Below are 27084 nucleotides of genomic sequence, written 5' to 3'. Positions count from 1 at the left end.
TGGTCAAGAAATTTGACCTAGCTGGTTTGGTTAATGAGAGTATCCATAAGACTGTCAGTTTCCTATAAGACTGAGCATAGTGATTGTCATATACAAAGATAAAATAGAGGTAGAATATGGTTATGTTTTGTCCCATAAGAAATCTTCAACACAGAGTAAGTAAGTTGACATAGGAAGGATAATCTCCTGCCAATTAAGACTGATTATCTGTCCAATGAATATCTTAATCACTGTATAGGGCTGGATCTTTGGAACCAATGTAGTATTTGCCTAGATTAACAGATTTTACCCTCAGTGTGTGCTTTCTTTCATACCAGTATTCTCTAGCACTGGAAGGGAATTCTTCAAAATCAGTAGATAACTTATTTGTAGGCCTGTCATCCATTTTGGAGTTCCTCCATATGATATACTCTTAGATTGTTCTAGAAATCCTGAGCCGTAAACCATCAGTTAAAAATAAATATAATTGTGACTTCTCAGGCTCTGAAAACTATGAAGATGCCATGAGTCTTGGCCTGCAGTGATTAGAAATGAGTCACATTCTGTCTGAACAGCTGATGCAGCTTAGCTTTTCATAAAACCAACCACTCATGAATCACCTGGGTGTCTTTTTGCACAGTGCATTCCTTGTCCTCTCAAGCACACCTGGCTTGCTCCTGCTATCTTTTTGATGCACATAATAATAATGATCAGAAAATAATGAACTAATTTGATGGAGGAGGGTTGGTTTTATGTGCAATGTTCTGCTGAGTGACTCTCAGATATATCTTCCCCTCTTTTTAAAACAATACTATGGTTCTTTGGCAGAATGACTAAGCATGCAACCCTCCAGATGCTGTGGGACTACAAATACCAGGAACTCTATCTATCATTACCAATGGAGAGGAATGAATGGTGGGAACTGAAGCTTAACAACATCTTCAGGGCTACCCACCTCTCACCAACTACATGTGATGGAGACCAGAGTATGGAAAAATTACCTTTTGGACTGCAACTCCCATAAATGTATAGATAGATTGGCCAGTGATCATGTTTACTGGAGGTAGAATGCAAAGACATAGCTGGAAAATGGGTATGCAAGGGGATCTTGTAGCACCTTTGACAGTAACTGAAAAAAAGACACTAGTGACATGAGCTTTTGTAGATTTGAGTCTACTTCCACTCCGTGCTACAAGATGCCTTTGCATGTCTATTGGGGTATTGCAAGAGTTTCAGTTCAAGAAATACATTGGTGAACAATGTTTCTCTATGTTGACACTTGTATGTATAAACAAGAAAGAACAAGCAGAAAATGAAAGGACTAGTTTTAAGCTCTGGAAAACATCCTTTTAGTATTTCTCACTGTAAAGTTTATATAGAACATTAATGCCAGTATCCTGCCAATGACAAGTGCAAGTGGTAGTAAGCATGTGCAGTAATTTTTTTTTAGACAATGCATAATTGCTGAATCAAACTGATGGCAGCATGAGGAGAATTGTGCATGCAAGACTGTTGCACACATAGTAGGGTATTAAATTTGAAAGAGTAGCAAGTGCAGCTAGACTGTTGTCGTAGTTTGAGTGCTGGACTATGGCTCTAGAGTCCAGGGCTCAAATCCCAGCTTGGCCATGGAAACCCACTGGGTGACCCTGGACAAGTCACTCACTCTCAGCCTCTGAGCATGGCAATGGCAAACCCCCTTTGAAGAACTATGCCAAGAAAACCTCATGATAAAGTAGAAATGCTTTGATTGTGTCTTCCTGCATGGCAGGGGGTTGGACTGGGTGGCCCTTGTGGTCTCTTCCAACTCTATGATTCTATGAACTGAACCTGTCACCTCATCTCCACACCCACAAAGTTTTGCATTCCTATGGACATTCTCACACAGAGACTGCTATATAGGTCTGCTCCTGGGCTTTCCACCAAATGCATCCGAGGAAGTAGACTCAAAAGCTCATGCTATCAATTTCTATCTTTCAATTAGTTTCAAAGGTGACACAAGATCCCTTTACATACTGATTTTCCAGACTGACACAGATATGTCCTTGAATTCTACCTGTATGCATGATTTAAAATGATCTCTATGGTATAGTAGTTCAAGACTTTTTCTGCTATGCTTTGCTTCTTCTTTTTTTGAAAGCAGCAGTAGGTACCAGCTACTAAGTGAAATCAGCAGGATGAAAAACAACAGGGGGGAGGGGCTTTAATTTTGTGTACTATATAATTTTCCCTCAAGGAATCTCATCTAAACTACGAATAACTACCGCAGTACAAAATGCAGTCACTCCTGTGTACATGATGTTTCTCTCAGCTCATGGTCAACAGTAGAGTAATTGACACAATCTGTGAGGAGGTGCTGAAAGGTTCTTTGACCAAGAAGGGAATGACCTAAAGCCATAAAACTTAAATGCTATTCCACAAATTCACTCTGAAGTCTGATATGCTTAGTGCATCATTTCTCATTTCTTTAACCCAATAATAATAATAATAATAATAATAATAATAATAATAATTCTGATGTCTGTCACTGAAATACTGTTCTACTGTTGCTATCAGCACTAAATTTGAAAATTTCCTTCCTTTCAAACTCCACAGCCATGGAGAAACCAAGTGTCACCACATAACTGCTGTTTGGTCTCTGGATCATTGTGATGTAACCATGTTTCATCAACAGTGACAAGTGACTAGATCACTGAAAATGCTACAAAATCAATTTGGAGTTATCAACTTGACTTCATTTCTGGCCAGCATTCAAACATTTCGCCCAAGAGAGCATCCAGGGCTGTGTAGGGGACACAGTGAAATGGGTGGAGTGGGCACTGGTGGAGGAGAACATCTTATCCAGGGTTCTCTCAAATGTTGCAAAATCCCTGTCAGTAGTTTTTTGTGGGTTTCTCAGGCTATGGGGCCCGAAAAACCCACAGAAAACTATGGATGCTGGCCATAAAAGCCTTTGAATTCCCTGTCAGTAGCATTTGCTTACTCTCTCAGTGAAATGGATATGATTCGAAAGTGTTGAAATTTGGCCGAATGTGAATCTCATATCTATTTCATAGAACATGAACAAAAAGTAGGTTTTTCATGATTCAGCAAAAGTTTTGCAACCTTACAAAACAATCAAACCCATTGATTTCTGTGTGACTGATGTGGGAGCAATTGTGCAATCCTGCAGTAATGCAGCCAAAATGTTGATTAAACAAATGCAATGGAAATCAGTGCTAATGCTTGAAGTGAGAAGTTTTATCAGCCTATGTAGATAAAACTGAATGAAAGAATGCAACAGTGGCATAAACTGTCTTGCCACCTGCAGCTTGGAGGTCATCTATCAATGTCCTGCTGCCCCATTGCCCCCTTATTTCTGCTGCTAGCCATCCATCATCAGATCACATCTTATGATTTACAAATAGGTATTGAGGATCTGAAATTTTAGGCTAGGTTGGCCAAAACACAGATCTCCTGACGTTTCAAACTACAACTCTCAAAACACCATACCATTGTCCACAATGCCTGGGGATGATGCGAGTTGTAGGCCAAACACTGTGGTTGTTTTATTTTTTTCAAAATTCTAGAATAGAGTACACCTACCTCAGAACTAATCTACTAGTCCTTTTTCCTTGTTTCTTTTATCCATCCTACATTGTGTTTCATTGTTACTTGCTTATTCCTTCAATGTTCTGTGTGTAGGCAATACATCACTTTAGAGATGGAGATTACAACAATTAAAAACAAATGTACCAGTTCAGGTTGGGAGCTGGTATACCTATAAGGTATTTTGTTCACTTAGCTTGTTCATTGAAATGGCAAGATGGCCCATCTTGAAGTACAGGAAACAACATCCTTCACAGTATTTGGGTATTGTGAGTTCAGAGATGTTTCCTCCTTTTTAACAAGATTATAGCTGCCATGAGAAAACCTGGAAGTGGAACTCTAAATCCATCTGAATCTGAGATAGACTCAGAGCTTTGCTGGACTATAATAATAATATAATAATAATAATAATAATATTTATTTGTATACCGCCCTATGGGAAACCAATCCGGGCGGTTATTATACATCAACCGTCCACAACCTAATGTCTTCCTGTGCTTTTTGGCTTCAGCTTCCTTCATCCCCCAGCCAATACGACCAATAATCAATGGCCTATGTTGGTAATTATATTCCAGCACATCTGTAGGGCACTAGGTTGGGGAAAATGGGTGTATTTTACAGCAAATAAAGACACACACCACTGTTAAAGAGGAAACCATAAGAATCAGGATCAATGACACACACATACCTCTGTTCTTTTCATTACATATATATTCCTTGTGTCATCAAAATCAAGGAAGCATCTCATCTTGGCACTGCTAGCCAGTGCCATTGACCAACTAGCTTAGCTTCACACCAGTCTCTGAGGCTTATGCTCTTGCTTCTAAGAAATGCAGATTTTCAATAAAGCACATACCTAGGAGGTAGTCAAAACAACCAAGAGAAACTTGGGGTTGGTGGGGGGAGGGCAGGGAAGGCAGAAACAAATCACAAAAAGTTTGCAAATGGATCTTGTAGCACCACTGAAACTTAGCAAAAGAAGGTGAAGCATAAGTGTTCAAAGCTTATGTTACAACTTCTTTCGCACAATTAATCTCAAAGGTGCTACAAGATCCCTTTGCATACTTAGATTCCAGACTAACATGGCTATCCCCCTGAATGCATAAAAGTGTTATTCTTGGTGTGACTGAGACAAAATTTTACCCTATGATGTCCATGGATAAAAGGTAGAATTCAAAGAAATCGCCACATTAGTCTGTAGAATCAGTATGTAGAGAGATCTTGTAGCACCTTTGAGACTAACTGAAAGAAAGAAGTTGGCAGGCTGAGTTTTTGTAAACTTCAGTCTATTTCCACAGAAGCATTTGGTGGAGTGGAAGCCAGGTACAGACATATATATGCTGCCAACTTCTTTCTTTCAGTTTGTCTCAAAGGTGCTACAAGATCTCTCTACGTGTGGATAAAAAGTGGTCATCTACTCTTTAAAAAACCTAATGTGCCCTGGCACTTTGAGAGGTCTTTTCAGAAAGGCATCCAAACAGCGATGCCAAGGAGTGATTGTCTCCCTGGCCATGTGTTTACTGGTGTTGGCCAGAGTGATTCAGTGCACCTGATACTTTTGCACATCACTCATCCTGGAAGCATCCCAAGAACAGCTAAGCCTTCCTTTCCACTCCCCTCCCCCTTTTCCTTTTGCATCAAAAACACGACTGAAAAAGATTTCTTCCCTTTTGTTTTAAAGACTTCTCAACACACACTGAAATTACTCAGCAGAAGCCATTCCATTTCCTAAAGGAGATGGGGAAGGGGAAAAAGAGAGCCCAATCCTACCGATGCCTGTTTGTTTGTGATTGTAAACACATAAACCAGAAGAAGAGCATTTATGTAACTCTGAAATCTTGCTCCCAGTAGCTGTTTTAAAAAGACAGCGCTAGAAGTATTACATTTCTCTAGGCTTCCTGCTGTGTTGTATCTTTTCTCAACAGAGGGCACCAGGGGAATCTAAGAATCCCAGGCTATAAATAGAAGTAGGTGCTTTGGGTCTTTTTTAAAAAAAAGAGAGGAAGAGAGAGAGAGAGGAAGAGAAAGATGGCCCTCTGTATCCATGGATTCCTTATCCATGCATTCAAGCATCCATGGCTTGAAATTATTAATTAAAAAAAGATATAAATTCCAAAAAGCAAACCTTGATTTGGTGATTTTCTATAAAGAACACCCTTTTACTGCATCTGAGGAAGTAGAATCAGGTCTACGAACCGTCATGCTGCCAACCTCTTTCTTCCACTGAGTCTCAAAGGTGCGACAAGATCTGGCTCCATACTTAGTCTAGGAAAGCTCATGCTGCCAACCTCTTTCTTCCACTGAGTCTCAAAGAGGTTACAAGATCTCTCTACATACTTAGTCTGGGAAACGTCTTGCTGTCAGCTTCTTTCTTCCACTGAGTCTCAAAGATCTCTCCACATACTTAGTCTGGCAAACCTCATGCTGCCAACTTCTTTATTTCAGTTAGTCTTAAAGGGGCTACAAGATACAAACTTCTACAGTCTCTCGTGGCTAAATCTTTGAATTCCACCCTTTCCTGAAACCACTGTATACCATGAGACTTGAGTATCCATGGATTTTGACATCCATATGGCTGGTGGGCGTCCTAGAACCAAACCCCAGAGGATCCCAAGGGCCCAGTGTATATATCTATATCTATCTTAAATGTGGGCTGTGAGCCTGGAGGGTGCTGGGTTCAGATTCTGGTCTCGCTGGGGCTGGGCTTCCTCCTTCGGCTCCCCCTCTTCCCAGCCCCCTTCTTGGCGAGGTCATTCCAATGAGAGAGAAGGAAGGAGGGGAGGGCCACCTCTCTCTCTCTCTCTCCTTCTCTCCCTCCCAACCCTGGCCTCTCTGTGGCTCTTCTTGTTGAAGAAGGCAGACACTGAGGTGTTGCACAGGATCCGCCTCTGCCAGAAGACCAGAGACTCCTAGACGCCGCCGTTGAGAGGAAGGCAGAGAGAGAAAGAGCGAGACGCACAAGAGACGCTTGGATGGGGGCCTGGCCAGCATGAGATCCATGACATCTCTGGGGAGGAGGGGGCTGATCTAAGAAGGGGCTGGGGAGAAGAGAAGGAAGGAGGGAGGGGAGAAAGAGAAAAGATAGATAGACAGAGAGAGCGTGCTTAAGAAGAGAAAGAGAGAGGCGCACAGCTGGGCAGGCGATTTCAGCACCCTGGACAGCTCCCTCTGCGGAGGCTGTCCTCGCCAGGCTCTGTCCATGGCCTCGTCTCCAGGCAAGAGGCTGCAACAGTGAGGCCATCAAGAGGAGAGCCCCAAAGAGAAAGCTTTCTCTCTGCCTTGGAATAGTGCCAAACTGGGGCTCAAAGCAAGAGTGGAGAAGAAACAGAAGCAGCAATAAGAAGCAGCATCAGAAGCCCACCTTTCTCCCTGGAGGCCCCCCAGCCTTCTTTTCTTCCTCCTCCAAGCTTCCTGGCCTGCCTGATGGAGCTGTAAGAGACCTTTGCCTTGAATCCTCAGGTCCAGCATCCCTGAAAACAAAGAACCTGAACTTGATCTCAAACCCCACCAGGAGGAGAAAAGAAAAAAGAAGAAAAACCTTCTCCCCTTTCCTTTCTTTTTGGGACTGGGGGTGATGCCTGCTGGCTGAAGAGCAAGGAGCCAAAGAGGGGAGACCTCTCTCTCCTTCCCTCCTGCCCCCCACGCCTCTTGATCCCACCTCCCCTTCAGAGAAGGCGTTGCTTCTAAACAACCCCCCCCCCCAAACCAACCCCCCAGCCGATCTGGTGTCAGGAACGATGACCAAGCGAGGATGTGCACCAGCGGCCAGATCATCGGGAGCCTCCTGGTGCTCTCTGTGCTGGAGATAGGGCTGGGGGTCTCCAGTCTGGCCGTGGGGGCCGTCAGCTTCAGCCTGGTCCTGGCCGATGGAGAGCGCGCCACACAGCTGGGAGACTCTTCTCCGGTATGGAGCGGGGTGTGTGTACGTGAAGCCATTTCACTCTCTCTCTCTTTCTTTCTTTTTGACAAAACTCTGCTGTGATGGTGATCGGTGCCTTTTGGCTGGGCAGCCCTTTCCCCTCTCCTTCCCTTGCATGCTTCTTGCATCCCTGGTCTACATGATGGAGCTGAATAGAGACCCTGGCCCTGCCTCCCCAGTCCCAGCATCCCTCAAGACATTATTTTAGGGGCAAAGAACTTGAACTTGATTTCAACCCCCATCAGGAAAAAGAGTAAAAGATCCCCATTCCATTTCTTTTGGGCTTTATACTGTAAAGAGATCATGGCCCTGCCTCCCCAGTGCCAGTATCCCTTAAGATATTTGAGGTGCAAAGAATTTGAACTTGATTTCAAAAAAAGGTTCCCCTTTCCATTCTTTTGGGCATTATACCCTTCGAACAAAGCACTTCTATCCTTCTTTTAATTGCATTCTATTTTTTAAAACCAGAGATCTGATTCAAGATTGTAGCAGATTGTAAGCTGCTTTGAGTCCCAGTTTGTGTGTGTGTGTGTGTGGGGGGGAGTTGGATATAGATACAGTCAGCCCTCCTTATCCACGGATTTTTATATCCATGGATTCAAGCAGCCACAGCTTGAAAAATACTCCAAAAAAGGATGAATTCCAAATAGCAAACCTAGATTTTTCCATTTTATATTAGAGGCACCATTTTCCTTTTTCATTGTATTGAATGGGACTTGAGCATCCACGGATTTTGTTATCCATAGGGAGTCCTGGAAACAAACCCCAGTGGATAACAAGGGCCCACTGTATAACAACAACAGCATTGGGCTGTGCACATGGCAATAGTTAATTCTCCTGGAAACTTTTTGTTTGTTTGGTTTCCCACCTCAACCTAGCTGGAAACCCCTTCCAAGGCAGATCTCAGAAGGCATGGGGGTTTGTTTGGGGTTTCTGGACCCAGAAAAAGGTAGCTGGGAGTTGATGCATGACATCATTTCTGGTGAGGAGGACAGAGCAGCTGCAGCATCTTAGGATGCAGGAAGGGTTTCACCAGGGGCTGGAATCAACAGTAGGCATCCAGCTTGGTCACTTTGCAGGCTGGCCTCTTTCAGCTCCACTGGACTGATAACTTCCACTGTTAAGAAAAGCAGATCCCGGTGTTGATGTCTGACCATCAAGGCAGAGTGTCATTTTTACATCCAATAGTACTCAAAGACGATAGCGGTGTTAGTTTGAATCAGGCTGCAAAAGTACTTGAAGCACCTTTGAGACTAACCAGAGAAACAAGTTTGTAGCGTAAGCTTTCTGTAGGCTGCATCTGATGAAGCAGACTCGGTCTACAAAAGCTTATAGTGAAGACTTCTTTCTTTCCAATCAGTCTCAAAGGCTTTTACATCCAGTACAATCCTCTCTTTGCTGAAGGTTTACATTGTGTGGTTTTTCTATTGGGATTCACTAGAGTTGCAACCCATGTGTGTTGTGTGTTTTGAGGAGCAAAGCTAGGCATTCGTAATGGGATTTCTTTTCACCAAAAAGGCGTGGAAAGAGAAAACTAACCATGTTTAGTTCTCACTGAACTCAATTAAAATTTAGCAGCACTCGGAAATCCCATTGGGTAGGCTTGGATTTAAATGTTCTTAAAGTTGTGTCCTGGTATAAAGCATCAGTTTTCAAGCCACTTGCTTGGGATAGCCAGCAGAACTTGCATTGGAATTACTGAAGTAAGCTGATGGATGCATTTTAATTTGTGTCTACATTTAAATGCCATTGTACCATGAAAGACATGTATCCTTACTGGCTTTGAATTATATTATATTTAACTAAATCAAATTTTAAAGTAAGTGAAAGAAAATCAAAAGTGGCCAGTCCTAGGACTCATAATCTGAACTGAAGGAAAACTTCCTCTGAAATGAAAGAAAAGTACATTCATAGATCAAGTATGATTCTTTTTGACAGCTGGGATTAAATGGAAAGAAATTATAATAATGCAGAAAATGAGTATGCATGCATAATATCCTCTTCTTTTAGACTGAATAGAAGAACAGTCTTTGTTTATCTTGATTTGATGTCTGCTTTGCATACTTGCCATATATTTAATCTTATTCATGAAAATGGAAAACAACAGCACATTGATTAATACTGTTTGAGCAGAAGAAGCATCTGTAGAAGGTGGCAAATGCTAGAAATTCTCTCAGGTGGCCCAAGGATTTGTGGAACAGGGACAGCTAGACCTGTGTGGACAATATGAGTTGTGTCAAAAGATTTTGGGTAGACAGCTAAATTTCTGATAATAATTTACAGCAGAGGAAGATATGTAGAGAGATCTTGTAGCAGCCTTGAGAATAATTGAAAGAAAGAAGTTGGCAGCATGAGCTTTCATAGACTTAAGTCTACTTCCTGTAGATAAAAGTATTGGCATTCTTTGTTTTATAGCAATGGGCAGATAGACATCTATTAATACTTTTCAGTAGGCTTTGCAGCCCCCATTGTTAGCTCTGGTGTTGTTTATTCCCAGGCCTCCCTACTGGTAGTTTTGGTGCATGCCCATGTGAGTGATTAATTTTGTCTACCACATATGGGCAGCCTGATTTAGATCATTACACACAAAATGGATTTATACAATCATATTAATTTTCACAGAAAAAGGCCTTCTTGAAGTCACCTTGCACATTAGTTCCAGGTGGATGCTGTACAGCTAACAAAGTTAAAAAATAATAGAATTGATAGATGGCATGCACATAGAAGGGATTCACAACACTGGGTTCTAGCTGAATGCTCAGCTAAAATGAGTGGAAAAATGCGCCATGTTCTAGGATGGTGGATGGTTTAAACTCAAGGCAGAGTTATGCATGCTTAAGCTCCATGAAATCAATGGTCTTCAGTAAACCTAGCTCTGCATTGGATTTAGGCCAATGTGAATCCACCCTGAAGTATTTTTTCACGCTTGTTTTGATTAACTTACATTTTATTAATGAAGACATTTCTATGCCACTTTTCACTTTTAAAAAGTATCAAGGTGGGAGGCATCTTCTCTGAAGATGCCAGCCACAGATGCTGGCAAAACATCAGGAATAAATTCTTCTAGAACATGGCCACATAGCCCCCAAACCCCACAAAAAACTATGGATGCTGGCCATAAAAGCCTTTGACTTTATATCAAGGTGGGACTTTTGTAGTGGGGAAAATCAGGCATTTAAATAGTGATTATTCTGTGCAAAACACAATATTGCAATTAAGATTTTCACACACATGGCTATTAAACAGGCAATAAGCAGGCAATAAACAGCAATAAATCATTTCTGGGATTGCCCGATTAACGATTTGTTGCTATTTATTGCCTGATTATTTCCTGTTTAATAGTGATGTCATGTAAAAATCTTAATTGTGATATCACGTTTTGCATGGGATAATCACTGTTTAAACCCCCGGTTTTGCCCGATTTCTTCCATGTGATAAGATTCATACTATGAGGAGCAATAGCAGTATTTCATGAGACTCACCCCTGTTTGGAGGACATAACTGTGTATGCATTATATTTCTGCCTTTAGGCATCTTGGAGGACCCTACCTATCCAGGTCAATATATAGAATAAGGTGTGCATCTTTTGCCCCAGGAAGAAATGGATGTAGAAGTCCCCTTTGGGTTTCAGGCTGAACTACAGAGATAATGTAGTAGTACAATTCTCACAGCTTCTTAAGGAAAGCAAAAGTTATGAGCTTGCTCATACAGTTAAGGTCCCCAACCACTGGCTGTTGGGAGAACCATCAGCACCTCCACAAAATAATGGCTAATTTACAATCCATTCCATGGCTCACTATGCTCCCAGTGCACAGGGGCCATAGTGACCCTGTACATCTGCTCTTAATTCCCTTGCCAATTTTCAGGCTAACAGTCTAATAAAAATAATATTTACACTGAAGAAGGACTCCATAAAGTCCAATGAGATTTATGTGCAAATAAGTGGAATTGTAGTATGAAATGCTGGAAAACCAAGAGCTTTGGTATCATCTCTGGTGCTTTCAGATACCAGAGGTAGCATTAAAAAAAAAAAGAGGGGAAGATAAATTACCTTGCACTTCTGAAGAGTACAGCCATTTGAGCAAATCTGATTTGTATGCACACTTCCTAAAAATAACATAACACAGAAATGTAATTAAAGGCCTTTGACCCACTTCTCTCTTCAAATAGCTGCAACTAGATGGAAGCCCAGTTTCACACATAAGTAGCTAAAGGCAAGGTTACTATGGAAACCTTGACTCTACATATCCTGCTTGGATTGAAACCACACACATCTCTCTTACACAGTTTGTGCCACTATTAGGTTGCTGTGTGAAATATTTTCTCATTTATTTATATGTGGGCATTTTTACCTTCCATCTCTCTCTCTCTCTCTCTCTCTCTCTCTCTCTCTCTCAATCTCTGTCTTTTGGCAAAGTTCGCAAAGTCCTTTTCATATTATAATACAACCACCAAAAATATTTTAAACAGGACAACTGTTGAATATAATATTCCATCACAGCCTGCAATGATTAAAAGGTTGCCACAGTTTAGTTCACATAGTGCCAGTATACTCAAAAGATGTGTCAGAAGCCAAATTATTTTTACCCGTGTTGTTGAAAGGTGAGTACTGATTGTGCTCATGGACCCCAAATTGGGGGCGGGTTGATGGGTGGGCAGTACAAAATAATCAGAGAAAATTGGATCTCTGAGATTCCCATATCATTGAGTTCCTTCAGGATTTCTCAGTCAGATGTGTACCAAATGGTCACTCACAATATTAAGACAGCTACTGTAGCTGAGCCCTTTCACACATAATGAAACATGTTGTTGAGCCCTCTGAGGTCTGCAATAGGGTTCTATAGTTCCTCCCCTTTCCCTATTGTTTATTGATTGCTTGATTACCACTCAATTTTGTAATATTCAATTTATTATTTTCCCATTGCATTCATAGTAGCCAGACTGTTACCTGCTTCAGTTGGTGGTGGTAGCTGTTTTAATGCAATGTATTCTGTAGTTTCATTGTTTTGCATGTAGGCAAAACAAATAATTAATTGTCTGCCAAATGTTGAGCCACGCATACATACACAAACATTCAAAACAATTGCAGGGTCCCCGAGGGTGTCAGAAGCCTTAGGGAAGGTGTTCTATAATGTTGGCATTCCATAGACTTGGTGCTTACAGTGGTGGTGCTTGTCTGCCTTCAAGCCCTTTTGAATGTATGGCTATGCTAAGGCTAACCTGTCATGGGATTTTGTGGCAAGATTTGTTCAGAGGGGTTTTTCTTACCATTGCCTTCATCAGAGGCTGAGAGAGTGTGACTTACCAAAGGTCACCCTGTGTGTTTCCATAGCCAGGGTTCTGGGCCAACACTCAACCCATTAAACCACATTGACTCTCAGATTCTTACAGTACTGTACCATACTAAATTCATATTGTCAGCAGCAGTATGAAGTAACCATAGTATAAACTAGCTATAATTTAAAGTAATCATGGTGTAAATCGAATTCTTAGTGCTATTTCTCCATATGCAAAAGCCATATCCAAGATAAAAATTATCTGAGACAAGATCCATTGAATACAGTGAGACTTATTTCAGAGTGTGGATTGTTAATGCAGAATTGCAATTCAATTAGGTTCCTCAGAATATACTGATTACGCTTATTACAAATGCAAATGCATAAGAGTTTTTCAGGACTAAGACTAGGAGGCTTAATGTATTGGAAAAGAGCAAATGAGATAACAGGGATCATATTTAAACACTGGGAAGTGATATGTCTCTAATTCTTCTACAGTAAAAATTCAGATGCTTCCCCCTGCATTTTCATGAAGGCAAAATACGTTGAAACATGAGTATCACACAGCAGCTGAGATCAATCACTTTAATGCATTTAATTTAATACATATGAAAAGCCTTCTCTCTTATTTTTACACAGATGTAAATGTGTTAGTTCTGTCAGTTAGAGGGTGGGTAAGATAAGAAAATGTCAGTGAATCCACTTGTGGCATTCTGCATGCCTTTGTACTTGCATTGCTTGTCGTAGTCATACAGCTCCAGCCGTAATTAGTCCCTTGAGGTGAATAGAAATGTTGCTATATTTTTTTTAAATCCACCACTCAAAAGGAATGAGCTGCTTCTCCATAGAAACGGCACAACCAATCACAGGGATATGTTGAGCACACAGCCAGACTCCGTTCAGAAGATGATCAACATATGTACAGACAGATGGTACACAAATGGACACACAGAAACTATACAAAGAGAAAGAGAGAGAAACGATCTTTTAAAATATATGCCTGGATCATACATATTGCAACTGCAGTGCATGTATAACCTATTGCTTGTGAAAAGGTTTTCTCTGTGCTGTGTAATTACACAAATAAATGATGCCAAAGTTGAAGGCTGCCTTACACTGAGACAACCCAATTTGAAAATGTGACAGGATTTCCATGTCTGTGGTCATTCAGTGGTGTTTAGGCGTTAGCTTATACCCTCAAATTAGCTGCCTTTTAAGATGGGTTGGACCACTACTCCCAACATGATCATTTCCATGCAACATAACTATTAACCTAATGGCTCTGGTGGCTCTGGTTGATAGGAGTAGTGCCTTGATATCTGACAGGTTTTATTGCAAAATATATTTATATGGAAAGCAGCTCCAGCATGGTGTAGTGGTCTGGGCACTGGACTAAGGGCCCAAACAGAAAACTTTAATTTGCAACAGTTGAAAAAGCAGTTAAAATGTAATAATTACAATTTTAAAATTCAGCACACTTCATTTAAAAGATCTTCTGCAGTGGCCAGTTAACAATAAAAAGCTGGGTCTTCACTAAGAGAATAAAGCGGGGAAGAGGGAACAAACTAGCCACACAGAGAAAGCAATTCTAAAGCCTACAAGCAGTCATCAAGAAGCTCTCTTCCATTTACTCACCAGCCATGCCTGTAATGATGGTGGGACCATTAGAAAGCCCTCTCCTGAGTAGGCTCATATTGGGAAAGATGGTCTTTCAGATATTCTGAAAGCTATCCGATTCCTAAGTAATTTTCAGCTTTTTAGATAATCACCAGAGTCTTGAACTGTGCTCAAACTCAAAGTGGCAAGCAGGACGGGATGTGTATAATATGGTCTCATGAAGAAGCATCTATTAACATCCTTCCTGCCACTTTCTGCTTGGACTGAAGCCTCCAAAAAACTCTTCAACAGTAGCCCCATATAGAGTCCATGGTAACCTTCCAATCTTGATGTAAACTAAGATGTATTACGTTAGCCTCATCTGATCTTGTCAACTGACACAGATGTTGAAAGACCCTCTTATGGGCCCAAATTCCAGCTGAGTGTGCCATGACTCTTCCCACTTTGGCACAGGTTAGCATTAATGCATCATTACAATTTGAGCCCATGGACATGTTGGCACATAGTCACTCCTCCAAAGAGAGACAGTATATTTTGTTGTTATTGGTGGGGAGACAGCTGAACAAAACTGTCTTCACAGTTTTGTCTTGTGTGAATTAATGCCCCCACGCTCACACATCATACACACAGAAGGATATCAAGAAAGAAATCCAAAGGCTGAATTCATTCCAGTCAAGAATGTTAGGATCCATATTCTGGAGAAGTCAGGTCAGCCCCCTGAAGGAGTAGGGCTAGCTTATTGTTGACATGAGGCCCCCAACATGGTTGCCCAAGTCACTGGCCTCTCAGACAACCCCCTCCCCTCTCTGGCATGATTGCAGCAGGAAAGGGGGCATTTTTCATGTGGAACCCCCAGCATTGGGGGTGAGAGACTTACCCTTTCCATTCCCAGCAACAAAGCCTCAAATGCTCCCCTCAAGTCCTTCCAGGCTTCTTAAGTGCCTGGCTTGGTTTCAGTGGAAACTTTGTTAGACCTCAGTGAAGCATGGCTGAGAAGTAGGGTTTCCCAATCTCAGAGCCTGGGCCCCTCTTCTCTAATCAACAGGGGAAAAGTTCAGGGCAGAAGTGCTGCCTTGAAAAGTATGTGTATATATTTTCCTCAATTGTGAGTGTTTTTATTTGAATGGCATACTGTGTGCAATTGTGATTGCTGTTCAATGTAGCGTCATTAATATTACCACCAGGAACTACCCCTTGTAAGGGGCGAGAAGTCCCTAGGTCTTCAATTCTGGCCCTGATTTCTCAAACCCTGAGATAATCCTGATCTGGCAACCCTACTGAGACAAGTTCTTCAACTGGATATCTAGGCAGAAAGGAGGTTGATGGGCCAGATGGAGAAATTTTAGAGGTTTTATCTGGCTCATAGGCTGGGAATTCCTAATGCCTGCTTTATTTAATGACAAAAATAGAAGTATACTGTAATCTGTTAATTATTGCCAGATTAGCATTGCTATCACTCATTCAGAAAATCTTAATGACTTACTTCTAAAGCAAATCTAAAGCAAAGTGGACTATTTTCACTTTAAGCTACTTGCCATCTGGTTTAGTCACATACAGTCTGCTTCTCATACAAAGAGTCTAGCTAAATCTAATCCCACTGAAGTTTTGTATTAGTCATTTTTTCGTGACATGATTCCAAGTGATTAGCTTAGCTCTTGGTTTGCGTTGTTCGCCCACAGGGTTGTTCCATGAATTGCCTCATGGCAAAGCAGCTCAAGCACCCCAAGCTGCTCTATCTTTTGGGCTCCTAAGTCACAAGCATAATTTAAATCTTACTGATTTCAATAGCATTTAGAAACAACTTCCTCTGGACTGGGGCCAGAATATTTATTTCAGGTATTAATGTGGATTAATGAAGTTAAATCATCTATGCCAGACGTGCCCTTATGTGCCTTTATCATCTGTCACTTGTAGCCTGATCCTAGGTATTTTAACTCCCAAGTACTTTTCTCTGAGATTGCAATCTCAGAATTTGACTCTAGAAGTTTGCTCAAGGGCTTTGAATTTATCTTCATAAAATATTAAGATCGTTTTATTTTATTTTACTTTGTTACTTTATCTTTGGTCTTTTAACATTCACTGGGAAGCTATCTAATCCTATTATTTTTAGACATGTTCTGTTCACCCTTTTCTAACCTGGTACTCTTCAGATGCTTATAGACAAACTGTACATCTCATAATCAATTGTGTATTTTAGGTGGAAATGATGAAAATTGTAATAAAAACATGTAATAAGAGTCAAGATAGAAAACACTGTCCTGGGTGGTCTCTACCATCACTCTTTTTTCCTTCTTCAGTCTTAAACAACAGTGGTCATGCATCCTCCTTTATAGGCTCCTCCTGTACTTAAAGAGAGGCAACGTTGTGGTGACTGGTGGCTGTGGCATCTGCACTTTGGAAAGCTGCTGTAAAGTTCACAAAACAAACAAACAAACAAACAAACAAACAAACAAACCAAAAACCCAGGGTGGATTCTCAGTTTTGCTGACATGAAACTACTGCTGTAATTCATTCTGAAGAGGTTGGTTGTTCAGTGAGAACAGCTGGGGCAGCTCCAATTGAGCTGTAGGTGTGTTGAGCCAAACATTCCTGAGCTGCTGATATCTGAGGGAGAGGTACAATTACCAACTGCCACTGATTTGATATAGGTATCAGTCAAATTTTATTGCTTTTGGCCAATGGCTTTTGCATAAAACAGTCTCACAAAAACAACAAAATACATACATATCATATTTGCAACATCAGTGGTTATACTGCAATTTATGCTTTATAAAACTAAACATTTAGACAAAATTAAGATAACTATACTGTATATAGCTAATATAAAATTATTAAATATAACCATCATCTTTACAACTTATGGCTATTTCTGCTATGTATTTCTTCCTAAATTTTTTGGCTGCTAGGGCATACAAAGCTACTCTCCAGGTCACATATTTGACTAAATCTGGTAGGAGGTAAAAAAACAAAACCACTTCTTGTGAACTCTTTTAGGGCTAGGGGGCAGTTGTGGGGTGGTCTCACTGTGGGACCTCTACTCTCTTCACTGCAGCTGGGCCACTGAATTTGGACAGCAAAGCACAGAATGTCCTTTAAAACAATCAATTTTTTTCTTATTATAAAGCATGTTTTTATTGTAAAGAGTATTTAGCAAATTGTGACTGAAATTTAGTAGTACAATAACCAGTCACATAAACTTGGTGGGCTGGTTTGGGGTTGAGGCCATTTATTTATTTATTTACCTACCTCTGCTCTACATGAAGGGCTAGCCCAGTCAAAGTTCTCCCCTTCCATTTTTTTTAAAGAAAAAGGAACATGAAAGCAAGGGTCTCAAAGATGCTCCTCACGTTTGGCAGCTGGATAGCAGACTAGGCAAGCAGGGACACAGATGGGTTTCAGGGACTCTTTTGAACTGACTCCAGAAACAAACTAGGCAACTATTATAAATCAGTTTAAACATAGTGTTAGATGATCTTGATATCAGCTCTGTTAACTATCTGGATGCTGCATCATGTACTGGTTTTGGTTACTGCACAGGTTACTGGCACAGCCTGGTTACTGGGTGGTTTACAGAAGAAGCCCTGTGCACAACACATTGCAGTCATCCTACTGTGAATATAAGGAGGATGGGAGAGTCTGTTAGTAATTTTCTACCACATTCAAATACTTTAAAACACATGTTCTGTCTGGCCCCCAAATGAAGAAACTTGCAAGTTTTGATAAATCCTTTTTATCAGAACTCCATACTGCCACATTCTTATGCAGTTCCCAATTGTTCTAATCTTTCTTTTCCTTCTGCTTTCCTCATAGTACAGCAATGTCCTTGTTGTTATTGTTGATAACTGCCTTTGAGTTGACCCCTACTCATGGTGACCCTGTACTCCCCTATTCTGCTCAGGCCCTGCAGGCTCAAGCCCATGGCCTCCCTGATCATGTCTAAGCATCTGGTGTGTGATCTTCCCCTTTTTCTACTACCCTCAACCTTTTATAGCATCATTGTCTTTTTGAATGATTCATGTTTTCCCAATATAGTCATCCTGGCTTCCAGGGAGAGTTCAGATTTGATCTGTTCTAGGACCCATTTGTTTGTCTTCTTGACCATACACGGTATCCTTAGCATCACATCTGAAATGAGTTCATTTTCTTTCTGTCAGCTTTCTTCACTGTCCATCTGTCATATCATGCATGGTGATGGGGAATATGATGGCTTGGACAATCCTCAGGTTGGTGCTCAGAGTTGTATCTTTACAACTCAGCACCTTGTTCAGTTCTTTCATAGCTGCCCTTTCCAGTCCTAGCCTTCTTATTATTTCTTGATAAAATTTATCATGCCAATCAATATTTGATCTTAGGTATGAGAATTCCTTGACTATTTCAATTTTCTCATTGTCTAGGATGAATTCTTATATATTATTTTGTGGTCATTTTTAAAAAAATGTTCAGTTTTAATCTAATTTTGGCACTTTCCTTCTTGATCTTCTTCAATAATTGTTCCAGGTCTTTGTTTCTTTCTGCTAGTAGTATTGTGTTGTCTGCATATCTTAGTTTGCTAATGTTCTTTTTTCCTATCTTCATTCCTCCTGTCTCTGAATCTAAGGAGATTATCGGACTACAAAAAAGCGATTTATCCCCAATAAGATACAGTTGCTTTTTGGATTAATCTCTGATTTTATCACATGTAATTCACTGCCTTTGCCAGTGGGTGACTGCAACCTAGCTGCATCCAGGATCCCAGCCACACTAAGCCAGCCAATTTTTCAAAACGGGAGCTATTTTCTAGATGGGTCTCTGGAGGCTGCAGTGCTCCTCCTTCAACCACTGCTGAGGGAACAGTGTCTTCAGATTCTGGCCTGGCTGCTCATGAAGCAGCTGTGCCAGACTTTGAAGGCCTCTACTACTGTTTGGGTGGCAGGTAGGTGGTCTGGAAGGGAGGGAGGGAAGGTGGGTAGGACAGTTTACCCCTTCCCGCACCAGATGACACCAACTGCAGTGATGTCACTGGCTGTAAACTACATGATAAACTGTAGGGATATCAGTCAGCATGAGAAAGAGGTCCAGAATTTATATGTATTATGCATCTGGGACATTACTTTCAGCATGAGATAACTGACTATTGAACACCCTTGTATAGATCTGAGAAATACCACTCATGCCCATTCTAGATTGAATTTATAATCTAAACAGTTTGCTCAGTTTCTGTGCTTAATTATGTCTTCATTCTTGAGCAGAGTTTACAGGATGCAGCTGAATTATTTTGTCTGTTTTACTGATATCTGATAAATTAAATTTAGAAAGAACAAAGAAGTGGGTTTTTGGTTACAGATTTTCAGCAACAGATATTATAAGCATACCTGCTCTGAAGACAATCTGTATTTTTTTTTATTTTTTATTTTTTATTTTTTTTTTATTTTGCTCTTCTCTTGACACATTCCAGCTTGTTGATATCCTTCTTGAATTGTGATGCCCAGAACCAGATACCATATTCCAGATCTGGTCTAACCAAAGCAGACTACTACTTCCCTTGATTTGGACACTATACTCCTGCTGATGCAACCCAGAATTGCATTGGCTTCTTTGGCCACCACAGCATACTATGGACTCTTATTTAGCTTGCGATCTACTAAGGCTCCTAGATCTGTTTCACACATACTGTTTTCAAGCCAGGTGTCCCCTATTCTAAATTTGTGCATTTCATTTTTCTTACTTAGAATGGGGTACTTTACATTTATCAGTGTTAAAATTTATTTTTTTAGTTTTGTCTCAGTTCTTCAATCCATCAAGGTCATTTTATATTCTAATCCTGCCCCTTCAGGTATAAGCTACTCTCCTAAATTTGGTGTTATCTGCATATTTGGTAAGCATGACTTCTATTCCATCATCTAAATAATTTATAAAGATGTTAAACAACATTGGCCCAGAAAAAAGCCCTGAGGAACTACACTAGTCATTTCTCTCCAAGATGAAGAACAATATTTATTTATTTTATTTATTTATTTAGGTATTTATATCCCGCCCTTCAGCCCTAATGGCTCTCAGGGCGGCTTACAATTATTATTTTTAATCAGACATTTCCCTGCCCTCAGGCTTACAATCTAAAAGACACAAAACAAAAGGAGAAGGGAATGGTGGAGGGAAAGGGGATGAGGTCAAGTGGTTCTTCTCTCCCTCTGAGGCCTGGACCAAGGCAGATGGATTGGAGTTGTGACTGTTTATGAGGAAGGCTAGTGACAGTATCTCAGTCTGATGTCATTTGACATAGAACTGAAAGATTGAAGATGTTTAAATAATGTCAATTTAATGTGAATCTGAGTATCTTTAAGGGGCTATACAGATGGGCGGCATGTAGCTACCCCTTTTCACCCCAGATTGGTGCCGCTGCAACCGCACACAGCAGCACCTATCCATTCCCTGCAGGGAGTAAAAAGCAGCTGCTTAAGCAGCTCATTGGAAGGGGCATCATAAGCACCACAGTGCTGCGTCATATGCTACGCCATCTGGGCAGCTGTGCCATAGTGGCATCATCATGGCATGCACCGTGTAAACGGGCATGCACCAAAATGGCACCATGGGGGCATGGTCTCAGAGTCCAGCATGCGAACGCTGTGCCATGACTCCGCCCACAGACCACACACAGACCACCTAATAATAAAGGAAAAAGATAGAGTAAGGTAAATTTGGATTTGTTTGAATTATCTGGTCATAAAGGATGCCAGACATGCAATGTAATATGTGTATATTTACTCGGAAGTAAATTTCTGTTTCATGGTGTTTATGCCAAGGAGGATATATTTAGAATCTGGATTTCTAGGTTTAGATTTTGAGCTTCAGTTATTGAATTGAGTCTTTTGGTTTTTGAATACATTTTTTATACCCCCCCCATGGTTGTTTAGCACTTTATTCATTTGCATTGCAATTATTATGTCTAAATGAATGGTTATTATTGCCACTGGTGGCTTTTCCAAATCTGAACTGGGAAGACTTGTGTTGTTGCTTTAGCAAGAAAGAAAATTAAAAGATTGTGAAGTGTTTAGCACAAGAAATATATTCTACAGTTATCAAAAAATGGTTAAGAATGTTTTAAATTGCCTCTGGTCATGGGTAGATAGGACCTGATCAAAGAAGAAGATGAAACTGCAACTTTGAAATGAGATTAGAAATTCATTTTTTTATGTATTTATAGTTACACAGATATTTGGCTGAACTGATTCGTCAAACACTAATTTTATAATCCAAATATAAGCACAAGTGTATCAATAACTATTCTGTTATTGCTTAGACTACTTACAGCATAGTAGGGTTTAAACTACTGTTCTAGATTATCAACTATGAAATACGTTTTTCTCATTACAGTTTCTGCTTTGTGGGGCATGCGGAATACTGTGTGCCAAAAAGAAATCAGGACTTATCGTAAGTTTTTTGCATGATTTAATCATACATATCAATAATTGAAATGTAAACTACTAGGTCACAATTTTCTGTCAACAAGAGAGAAGAAGCATCTTTGGGAAAGACAGACAAGCGCATGTGTGTGCGCATGCACACACACACACAGAATTAGGAATATGTCTCAGGTTTAGTGACCCCCAATTTAGCCACTGTTAAACATGTGGACTGGTAGGGAATGGGAATTAATAATTTTGTGTGCCTGGATTATGAGGTTCACAGGAGAAAAGTATATCATAGTGGGAACTATACATTTGAACTAGCCCAGACTCCACAGGATAGTTATAGCAGTCTGTATATATAGAAAAAATACAGCAGTCATTGAAAGTTCTTTCTGTTTCTTAGACTGTTCATAAGATTTTCCTTGACATGCTAAATATAGGTGGGAAAGCAAAGCCATATTTATTCTGAATTTGAACGAGTTTGCCATGCAGTTGCCATCTGCACCAGATAACCTATGGTAATGTGGATTTTCTTTCCTTGTTTCCTGTCAGATGATACTTTTCTCAGCCTGCTGTATCTGTGGACTGATTGGAGGAATATTAAATTTTCAGTTTCTTCGAGCACTGACAAGGAAAACCTCATCTCTTTACCCATTACATCTTACCTCCATGTCTCTTGCATGCATCGGAATTGGTGGTTGCACTCTTTCTTCATGGCTCACTTGCCGGCTAGCCAGCTATGAGCAAAGAAGAATGTTTTCAGAAAGAGAGCATTCGCTGCATCACTCCCATGAAATGGCTGAGAAAGTAAGTTGCACATATTTCATGATGTGTTGTTTTTCTTCCAGACTCACTCTGTCTTCAAAAATGTTCATTTGGCAGGAGGGGAGAATTCAGTGTTCAGCTTTATAAATCACTGGGAAATGAGATAGTCTGATCTGATGTAAACTTCATTCTATTATAGCAGGTTATTTTTAGAGACTATATCCTTTGCAGTACACCCGTTTCAAGCTAATGCATCCATTGTCTACATTGCTTCATTGTATAACTTCTCCAAATGCTTTGCCACTAAATCCAGCACTTCCTACATAATTGAATGGCTGCTTAATTAATAAGTCTGCACACCTCATCGCATGAAAAGATTCAATTATTTCCTACTCCTTGTTAAGCACTTTGTAAAACATGGACTTCATCTTTTATATTGATGAACACTATGTAAGATATCAAGCAACATAATCAGCAGCCCCATGTAATGAACTAATTCCTGGATCATACCAGTTTAGCCAACAGCAATGATTTTTCATGGCTTCCATGTCAGCAGGCTTCTATGTCTATTCTGTCAGCCAGTCATTCTGTTGGACATGTTACATAAGAACATGAAAAATGTTTTTATCCAATGAGAGGATTCAATTACTTGGCTTCCTTCCTGCACTCTGATGACCAACAGATACATTGCAAGAGACTGCTGACTGAGTCCTTTGTCTTGAAGTATTTAGTGAAGAATTTACATTTGTACTGCAGGTACAGCTTTGTATATTTGACACTGATGTACAGTAATTTATGTGTGTATGTTTGTGCTTTATTTATAACTATTATATTTATATTAGAGATTGAGAGGTATTGAAATAACCGACCTGCCCAGCTGCCCGGTGGTTCCCCCGACACCAGAGTTACCTGCAAGGTATGCTGCCTTCTGGGGAGCTACAATGTTTTATTCATTGTACAAAGTTTCTAAGAGAAATGCATAAGCAATCCTGTTGGATGATTTGAGGTCCCAAAAGTTGATACTATGGTAATACTTCTAGGAAACACAATATAAAATTATACATTGTATTCTTTTAAAGTTGGAAGTATTTTCGCCATGTAAAATATTAACCTTTGTTATTGGCATCCAAATAATCCTTGTTAGATGTACCCAATTCAAGGATGGATTTATTTATTTTTTCCCTGATACTGACGTTCATGTCCAAGAGTTACAACATTCACAAACTTAAATATGAGTACAGAGTCATATTCAATTGAAGAATATCAGCACTCATAATGAATTAAGAGTGTTATTCAAATAAATTTCTTAGTTCTTAATATGAAAGAACTGAGAAATGACATATTCACACCCTCACAGAAAGTTTTAAAATCAGTTATATTTTATATTGCATGTGATATGACATTATTGCCTTACAATCTTTAATTCATCCATCCTCACAATTCTCTTCTGAATTATTAGGAACATGTTTACATAATCTGTTACCATAAGAAAAGAAAAAAGAAAAGAAGAGCCATGCTGGACCAGATCATGGGACTATCTAGTCTGGCATTCTGTCCACACAGTGGCCAGTCAGTTGTCTTGAAGAATAGGAAGCCTACCAGTCAGAAATGAATGTAATAGCGGTCTCTAACTTCAGTTATCATATTTCAAGTTTTTTTCCTAGCTCATACAGTACAATGAAAATATATCTGAAACAAAGGGTATGAAGAATGCATACCTGAATAATCAGAGAGGTTCTTTCTTCCTCTGGCTCACTGTTAGGATATCTGTGCCCAAAAACTGAAGCCAAAATACTGTTTTTGGAAGTGATCCAAAAAAGACCCCTGAGGTATAAAACTGAATTTCCCTGGTACATTGTCTTGGCACTGGAAATTAATTCAGGAAGAAACTATTGTTCCTTTTACAAAAAGCCTCAGTTTATTAGCCACAGATATACTCTCCATTTTCTTTGCTCAGGTAAACAAGTTGTATGATTTCATTTAATAAACAGGGATACTTAAGCTGAAAGAATTCAAAGACATAACTATGCTAGTCTGGAAAATCAGTATGCAAAGGGATCTTGTAGCACCTTTGAGACTAAATGAAAGAAAAAAGCTGGTAGGATGAACTTTCATAGACTTCAGCCTCATGCATCTGAGAAGGAGATCCAAGTATACAAAAGCTCATGCTACCAGCTTCTTTCTTTCAGTTAGTCTGAAAGGTGCTACAAGATCCCTTAAGATGAGAGAGTGATCTAGGTGTCTCCTGAGTTCCTGATTTAATTTACTGGATGATACTTTCATTAGCAACTGCCATTGGATGTTCAATGGCTAATAGGATGTGAGTTTACTTATTGCACTCTGTTTCCCAGCAGACAGGTGTCTACATCACCACACCCCCACCTCAACCGACATTATCTGGCACCCTATCTGGAAATCCCTGCAGAGACCAAGGTATAAGTGACTGTGATGGACATTCAATTGCCATCTCTTCTATAATTAAAACATATGCACCTATCTTTCTTAGGGCATAATATCAGGAAGGACGTGGTTAGCACATGGTAGGGAATCTTTGGCTTTCCAGATGTTTTCAACTACAGCTCCCAGAATCCCTTACCATTGGCCATGCTGAATATGGTTTCTGAGAGTTGAAGTCAATTCCCTCCCCCCAACCCTGTCTTGGGATAACCATAGTTAATTCTTCTTCTGACAGAAGACATTTTATCATCACTAGAATGTCTATATTACCTACTATCTAGAAATATCAGTGGGGAAAGAAAAGATGGGGGTGGGATTACTGTAAGGAAGTATGATACAGGCAGGGAAAGGATCCCAACAGAAAACATGGGACCAAGGTAACAGTAGACAAGTCTAAGCATGAAATAGAAGCAGACAAGCAACAGCAGCCCATCAGGAGCCCGGGATTTCAAAGGGTTTCCAGGAGGTCCCCATGAAGTAAACGTGTAAGTAAAAGCTCCAAGGAAAGGCAGCTGTTTGACACTGGAAAAGGCTGAAGACAGAAAGCCTGGAGAGATGGATGACAAAGGTCAGCTAGGATGTTAAGATTCATAATCTGTTGCAGGGCTATGAAGGATGGCTTCATTTTAATAATTGGCCTACATGCTGGAATGGCTAAGGTCTGAATTGCTGAAGAAGATTCTGCTGCTTTTGTGTTTGATTTGTGTTTGACATCTTTGTTTATGTGGCTCATGAATGTCTGTCTACAGATCTCTTGTGCAATCACATTTCATTACATCACATCATCTTATGGGTGTATATGCAGATTTTTCTCTAAAGACTGGACAAACTAAGCAGTCCAAGGCCCATCAGCTCAAAGGTTAAGGCTTTCCACCTTAGATGACTGAGTTTCACATTACTCACGTGTAGCAACTCAAGCGAGGGCCATCTATTTTGAGGTGAATCCTTGTGAGCAAAACTAACATGGCCAAATGTTACATTGCTTAAGTCTGTATTAAACAATTAGCAATGTGCAATGCTGAAAAAAAACCTTTTAATTGTATCTCCCATTTTTTATTCTTACAGGAAATGACAGACAACATGTGCAATGGAGGACCACATCTAATTTATAATGGCAGAGCATACTGAAATATTGACCCTGTCTAAGGAACAACTGATTTCAGGATTTTCTTTAGGGGAAATGATAGAGGCCAATAACTTGAAGAGGAGGCACTGAAAATATTATGGCTGTTATTTGCAATAATTTGACAGCTAAAAATAAAGGAAGCAGCACAGTTGCATCTCTTTTCAAAAATTTGCTTTGTTTTTCATTCTCATTCTTTGAAGATATTTTACTGCATATTTTGAAAACACACAGTAATCATCATGTCTCGAATATTTCCTTCCTTCCTTCCTTCCTTCTTCTTTTTTTTTGGGGGGGGGGTGTCTGGATTTTCTTTCCCTGGATGTGCTAATATCTGAAACTGATTTTTTAGACTCTGCTTCTGAAGACTTTTTGAAATTAAAAACATAGCAGAACATAACAACCTAGAGACATGACAGTTGAGAGAGTTTAAACAATGGATTTCACAATGGTAGTAATGGAAATTAGACTTGAAAGGTTTGACTTTCCTATATGCACAGTCTAATGAATGAATTATGAGCATGCTAAAACAACCATGTCTTTGTTTTGAAAGACAGAATGCTTTAAGGATGCCATAAGTTAAAACCTGAACAATGCCTTGCTGTAAAGAAACTGTAAATATTTCCAATTTGTGAAGTATATTTCATAGTTTGTTCATAAAAGATGTCAAATAAAAAGGAACATAAAAAGGTGATTATTTATGGGGGTTTTTCTTAGAATACCTTGTGAAGTGTTTCCTAATTGAATGCATGAGCAAATAATATAATTTGGCTGACTTGCTCCTCTTGAGCAGTTTTAAGGCTGGTGCTCCGAAATCATTCAGGGCTTCTCCTTTTTTTACATATCCTCCAACATTTCACAGTTGAAAACCAGGATATATGTGGCCAAGCAATATCAGAGTGTGGCCAAAAAGGCAAAAGTTATGAATGAGGAAGAACACACAAGTTGGAAGAGGCTGCAACTATTTGCTTTTGT

At 40.0% G+C, this 27084-nt stretch overlaps 1 protein-coding gene across 6 annotated transcripts; it reads left to right on the top strand.

The window, feature by feature from the left end:
* The first annotated feature begins 6349 nt into the window (after positions 1-6349).
* Positions 6350-26804, top strand: TMEM196 (transmembrane protein 196). 6 transcript variants are annotated; one of them, XM_042477008.1, is made up of 6 exons: positions 6350-7483; positions 21730-21786; positions 22317-22571; positions 23372-23445; positions 24881-24962; positions 26052-26804. In XM_042477008.1, exons 1-6 carry the CDS (start codon positions 7319-7321, stop codon positions 26112-26114), a joined length of 696 nt encoding a protein of 231 aa, XP_042332942.1. In that variant the 5' UTR covers positions 6350-7318; the 3' UTR covers positions 26115-26804. The 6 variants fall into 6 exon arrangements, with proteins under 6 accessions (XP_042332942.1, XP_042332944.1, XP_042332940.1 ...); XM_042477006.1 differs by having other exon boundaries at positions 6351-7489; XM_042477009.1 differs by having other exon boundaries at positions 6352-7471.
* The last annotated feature ends 280 nt before the right edge of the window (positions 26805-27084 follow it).

This window comes from Sceloporus undulatus, chromosome 6, assembly GCF_019175285.1.
Source record: "Sceloporus undulatus isolate JIND9_A2432 ecotype Alabama chromosome 6, SceUnd_v1.1, whole genome shotgun sequence".
NCBI classification, from domain to species: Eukaryota; Metazoa; Chordata; class Lepidosauria; order Squamata; family Phrynosomatidae; genus Sceloporus; species Sceloporus undulatus.
This window is presented reverse-complemented; position numbering and strand designations above follow the sequence as displayed.